The sequence below is a fragment of the Peromyscus californicus genome, unplaced genomic scaffold (genome assembly GCF_007827085.1).
Source record: "Peromyscus californicus insignis strain IS unplaced genomic scaffold, ASM782708v3 Scaffold_8__1_contigs__length_139910024, whole genome shotgun sequence".
NCBI classification, from domain to species: Eukaryota; Metazoa; Chordata; class Mammalia; order Rodentia; family Cricetidae; genus Peromyscus; species Peromyscus californicus.
The window spans coordinates 119,135,744-119,141,794 of NW_026294606.1; the positions used below are offsets into that span (position 1 = coordinate 119,135,744).

Sequence of the window (6,051 nt, forward strand, 5' to 3'; positions counted from 1 at the left end):
AAAGTTTGGGGTGTGCTTTTAAAACCCGAGTAGGCAAAGGTAATGGAGGAGAAATGCAAATACGTCTGTTCTGCTTTAGTCTAATTATGCTGCCGTTGTGTGCAAACACGTCCTATCCCAACACTCAATCAAATTAATTCCCCTCGCTGGGGTATGTTTTCGCTGTAGCGTAGCCTTCCCCCAGTCCCAGTCCCGCGTCCCCAACGCCACAGAAAAATTTCCATGAAGTAAAAGGCTTGGTGACTCCACATCTCAGGTGCAAAATGGAGACTCGAACAGGGTAACTAAGACAGAACCCCGGGGTTGGTGGGTGGTGGCGCTGGGGTGCTGTCCCTTGCTCATTTGGTACCGAGATGAATCACAAGTTTTCACTGAGCTGAAATAAAGCGGACTAAAACGAGAAAAATAAACCCTCAAAAACACTTTTGTAGCAATCTGAGCTGGGAAAAGTGCTAAAGCGATGACAAGCCTCATCAAGTCCACAATGGCCTCTTTATCTACGCAAATGGCCTGGAGCTTTTGAAGCCACTTATCCAAAAAGGAGCCCATGGGGGGAGGGGCCTCCGACTCCCTTTGGGGCTCTGTTCACTGCCGCTGGTGACTGCGATGCTCCCTCCGCCTCCCACCCTTCTTCGGCCCATGCTCCCATCTCAGACGCTGCAAAAAGCAGGCTCGAAATTCAGGACAAGTGTGACACCTACCTGTGAAAGGGGGGAACCGTCGAGTTGCGGGTTTGTGGTCCCTGCCGGGAGGCTGCGCCTACATCCACAAGGCCGCAGGCCACCCTCACGGTCGCGGATGGAACAGTCACTGATTTAATCAAATCCAAAGAAGAGATCAATGCCCAATTTTGAAGGGGTAGAGGAGACTGTGACTTGGGGAAGCCTTCCCATTTGGCATCCCCTAACGCTCCTTGCCCGCATTAGCTCACAGCACCTTTGAAATAGTAATAAGGGCTAAATCCGGCATAAAATCGAACTCATTAGCAAAGTTCACCAGCTGATTGCTTTGCATAAAACACGACACTGATTGGAAGTAATTAGGTTAAGCGATGGCTCTCGAGCGGTGCGCGTATCTGCCTTGGTTTGCCATCTTTTCTCCCTTCTGGCACACACTTGGGTCTCTCTTCTCACTCCTCCTCGAAGATCCACTCCCCCTCAAGCAGCCCGCTATGGAGATCCAAATCTGCGTTCCCAGACTGGGCCGCTTCCCCGGGTTTGTGGCCTAACCACGGTTTCCCCAAGCACACTGAGAGTCTGCGGACAACACCTTTCATTCCCCACTTTGAAAAAAGTTACAGTTGCACCTTTTGACCAAGGCAATTGACAATTTATTGAGGCTTCTGAGAAGTAATGAGTGGCTCTGATTATGTTAAAATCTCCTTTAATTAAATATTTTGCATTTTACAAAGACCACTGCAGTTTCTTTTACTTTTTAAAATCTAAGAGTATAACCTGTTTTCTTTCTGTAATAATACTTTAGCTCATACCCAGAAAAAATCAATAGGTGTAAAAAATTAAATTAAACTTGTATTTTTAAACTATGAAACAGTTTGGGGGAACACAAATGTATATATTTATATTACAAAAAACATTAAATGCCTGTACAGGTGTCTTGATTTCATAATTTACTTCAAAGATACTGAATTATCAATTTAAATACAAAAATGCTACATTAAATATACAGAATAAGATTTAATACAAATCCTCTTAAGTTTTTTTTTCTTTTCAGTTGGCTAAAACAATTTTTTCGAGTGTGGAGATGTATACATTTTTATGTCATCCACCTCCATAAACTATAAACTTCTGAATAAGAGGGGTAGTTTATTTTTTCTTTCTCTTTCTCTCTCGGTGATGGAAAAATAACTGCCAAGGCCATGGTTTTAATAAATTAGGAAAGTCCGGGAGTACCGCACCCGAGTTAAATGTCGGACATACCTTTCTTCAATTCATAGGGAGTGTCTTTGCACAGGTCTAGCTGAGACTGGCTTCGCAACATTTTCGGGTCTTTAGCCAAAACGTCCGCTCGATTCAACACCGTCTGGTTTAATCCATTGAAATGAGAGCCAGGACCCGCTGTGGGGCCTGGGCCTGGCCCTGGGTGGCCGTGAAGGTGTCCGAAGGAGCCATAGTTCGTGTAGCCAGGATAGAAGGGCGCGGTGTAATAGAGCGGCCGGGACAGTACCGTTCCGCCCGGAAAGGGACACTGCGCCGAGGGCGAGCGCGCGGGCGCTGGGGCAGGAGACGCGCGGCTGCCTCCAAGGGTTTGCCCGCCCACGGGCCCGGGGCACGGTGGGCACGGAGAGCCCTCGCTCCCTCCGCTCCCGTCCTTGACCTTGTCCGAGGAAGTGGCTATCTCTGCCAGAGACCACAGTTTGGGCTTGGCGAGCACGGCCGGAGGCGGCGGCGGAGGTGGAGGTGGCGAGTGGATGACTGAGGGCCCGCCCGAGCCAGGGGGCAGCTCTCCGGCCGATGGGTGCAGGCCAGGCGCCGGCGCGCCCGCGGGGTAGTGAGGACCAGCGTCCTCTGCCAGACGCGCGGTTGCGGGCCCGGCTGGGGACTGCCCGCCTGCACGCGGGGGCCTGGGCAGCTCATCGTGGCGGCCCTCGGAGGGCGACTCCTTAAAATCCGAGTCGCTGAGGCTGCCTTCCGTCTCCTTGCCGGCGGGGCTGGGCGGCCCCTGCAGCCTTTCGCAGCCCGCAGCAACCTTCTGTTCTGCTCCTCCTGTGGGTGAAACCCAGGCTGTCAGAGGCGTGGAGGCCACGCGGCGGGGCCCCGGTTCCTGCCTGCAGAAGCAGGGACCCGTGCGCGCCCCCTCCAGGCCCCCTTTGCCTTTAAAGTCCCGCTCAACACACCCTTTCCCGTATCCACCAACCTGCTTCGGGGCCCTCGAGGTCGCCCTTGTCCTCGGGCTTCTGGGGCTCGTCCTCGTCATTCTTCTCCAGATCAATGTTCTCCTCCTCCTCCTCGTCCTCGCTGCGGTTCCGTGGCGTCCACGTCATCTTGTTCTCCTTCTTGAGGCGCCGGCGGGCGTTGGCGAACCAGGTGGACACCTGGGTGAGGGTCATCTTGGTGATGATGGCCAGCATGATCTTCTCGCCCTTGGTGGGGTACGGGTTCTTGCGGTGCTCGTTGAGCCAGGCCTTGAGCGTGGCGGTGGCGTCCCGAGTGGCGTTCTTCCGGTACGCGGGGTCCCCGTAAGGGTAGGAGCCCAGAGGCGCCGCGTAAGGGTGATACCCCAAGGAACCCGCCATACCAGGAGTGTGGTCGTAGGGAGAGCCCTGCGAGGCGGGGGGATAGGCAGAGATTAGGTGAGTGGTGGGGGGGATGTGGGCTTCACCGCCACCTAAAAGGTTGAAACCTACTTTCCCTCTGTCCCTGGGTCTGCATGCCAGCGCGGCCCGCACTCCAGCTTCCCCTGAGGCAGACAGAGCTGGCTGATTCAAACGCAAGAGTGACTCCCTCCCCCTCCTCAGAAGGCAGTGGGCCCCCCAATTTCTAAATCTGGTCCTTCAGGATCCCTGAGGCTGTTCAGGGCTTGGCAAACCACCTTAGAGGCCCTCATCTGCTGGGAAACGTCGGTGCCCAGGGCTTACTTAGATCTGGCCTCTGCCGCAGGGCCCACGGTTCACGTAGAGGCCTGAGCAGCCTGGGAGCTCTACACCAGGGCGGCCGCACGTTGGGCGCAAGGGGGTACAATAAGGGAAGTCAAGGCTCTTTCTTTAATCCTCAAAGAAACTCTAAGGGCAAGCTGAGCTTTAGTCTGCTCACCGACGGTACAAAAATGCTATCCCTAACCGAAACCGTTGCGCTTTTCCAGAAAGCACACCCGGCCGAAAAAACCCGGATACACCGCAGCTCGCTGGACGTTTCAGAATTTAATACTTCTAAATCGGATTGCGAAGATAGGATTACGGATTTGCAACATTTTGGAGGATTAATTAAAGGCGAGGCCAAACACATTTACATAGATTTTGCATGCTACTACTGTTCAGAATTCGGTTCTGCTTCTTTTGAACTACTTTTCCAAAATGGCAAAACAAAAAGAAAAAAACCAAAAGAAATTTGCGGGTTAGCCCAGAGCTTTGAGACAAATGTTGCTCTTTAAGAGTGAGGACCAACCCCCCCAAACCCTTCCCTTCTTCAGCTCGGCAACCCCAGCGAGCGAGACGCGGCTCTTGCCGGAGCTACTCGGGAGCCCAAGGCTCGGGTGAAGGCGAGCAAGACAATTGCTCAAGTTTGCAAGGGCCGCGAAGCTGGGCGGACGAGGTGGCGCCTAGGCCCATGTCTCCCGCAGCCCGGGTCTGCAGGCCTGGCCCCGCTGCCCGCCCGCCGCGGACCCAGCTCACTCACCACGTACGAGAAGGCGGCGGCGGCTGCAGCCGCGGGGTCGGCGCCGTACTGGAGGTGCGAGTTGTAGCCCGGCGAGGGAGCCGTGAAGGCAGTGGAGCCAGCGTAGGGCGAGAATGCGGAGCCCGAAGACGAGCGGCCGAGCTCATCCGTGCGGGGCCCCGAAATGACGCTGGTGCTGTATGCGGGGCACGAGTAGAGCGCCAGCGAGGCGGACGGCTGGTACAAGTAGCCCTGCGGGTAGGACATGGCCACACACGGGCATGGGGCGCGCCGCGCCGCGGCGGCCAACGAGCCGGGCGGCGCCCTGCGAGGGCGAGCGAGCGGGCACCTGGCCTCTCGTTGCCCCGGGCCGCAGCTCTTCGAGCCCCGGCTCCCGGGCTCCGGCCCGCGGCGCCTCCTGGTTGGCTTCCCGCGCGCCTCCGGCTGCCACCGCCGCGCCCGCTCCTCTGCGCGCCCCGCTTGCCCGGGCTAGGCTTTCTCTCCCCCCACCCCCCCTCGCTCTTTGCACCGGGGGGCTCTGCTTTTGGCTTTGCAAAGGTCCTGCCAAGATGCTAAGTTGGAAATTGAGGATTCTGACGCCTTGTGCGCGCGCGAAGCTCCTCCTTCCCGGGGTGTAGTCGGTGGGGGGACTGGCAGGAGCCTCTGGGCGGCCGCAGCCAACCCGGCCGCCAGGCGCGCCTCGCCCTCTCCCTGTTCCACCCCGGCTCCTCTCCCGCTCACTGGCGCTCCCCTCGCCCCTCCCTAGCGCCCGCCTCTCCTCCGCCGCCCCCCTCTCCTCCTCTGCCCGGCCTCCCCCTCCTCCCTCCCCGACTCTTCCTCTCTTCTCTTTCTCAGACTCTCGAGCGCCGGCCCCAGGATGACAATCACATCCCAAGCGCGCCGATCGCTTCCAACTTTCCTCTCTTCTGCTAACTCTGGGCGGAGCGGCAATCTCGACGCACGACTAGCCCTGGTCGTGTGTCGGGCCGCTCGGGAACACAAAGGGAAAGAGGCAGCGGGCTGTGCTTGGGTGAACGCTCAGCGTCCTCCTCGCCAGTGCAAACAGCGAAGTTGGCGGATGTCTTGTTCTCCGGAAAGCTGGCCTCGGAGGTGGTTCATCACTCGCTCAACAGCGGCTTCTCCCTCCTGCCGGAGGTCTCTAGGTTGAGCTAGAGACCTGGAATTTAGGTCCCAGGGAGAGCCAATGGATGCCTGCGCCCAGGGCACGGGGAGGCCAGGATGACTGCCTCTCTGTGCCAGCCGCAGCAGCAGGTGGGCAAGAGCCAGGCCTAGGCTGAAGGACCCCGGCTGGGCCTTCCTTCCACCAACCCTTGCCAGGCGGCTAGAGGAGGCGAGAGGACTCGGGGGGCTTTGGGTGGGGGTGTGGCTTTTCTCTGAACCAAGGGAGACAGTGGGCAAGACGTGCCAGGCGGAGAAGCAGTTACACCCGAGTAGGTCTCCCAGTCGCCTCCGACCCCATTGCCATCCCACGCAGCGTTGCCTGCTTCTCATGGCTAGCTACAGGCAGCTCGCCCTGCCAGGTCTGTTGTGACGGAGGGTGTGGGATCTCTTCCCTTTTGTTCCACTAAGTCGCCTTCCCCGTCGCTCGCACCCGCCCCAGTTCCACTGCAAACACTGGGCAGAACAGTGTCCAACCCAACCGCTGTTTGTTCAGCGAGGCGCTGGCCAGGCAAACACACAACACTGAGTCACAGGCAGA

General features: G+C 57.4%; 1 protein-coding gene across 1 annotated transcript; it reads right to left on the reverse strand.

Annotated features, from left to right (window-relative positions):
* Positions 1–1,366: 1,366 nt before the first annotated feature.
* On the reverse strand, positions 1,367–5,043 carry Irx5 (iroquois homeobox 5). Its single transcript, XM_052728017.1, has 3 exons — positions 4,353–5,043; positions 2,875–3,280; positions 1,367–2,723 (listed from the first exon to the last, which is right to left on the reverse strand). Exons 1-3 carry the CDS (start codon positions 4,596–4,598, stop codon positions 1,921–1,923), a joined length of 1,455 nt encoding a protein of 484 aa, XP_052583977.1. The 5' UTR covers positions 4,599–5,043; the 3' UTR covers positions 1,367–1,920.
* Positions 5,044–6,051: the final 1,008 nt, after the last annotated feature.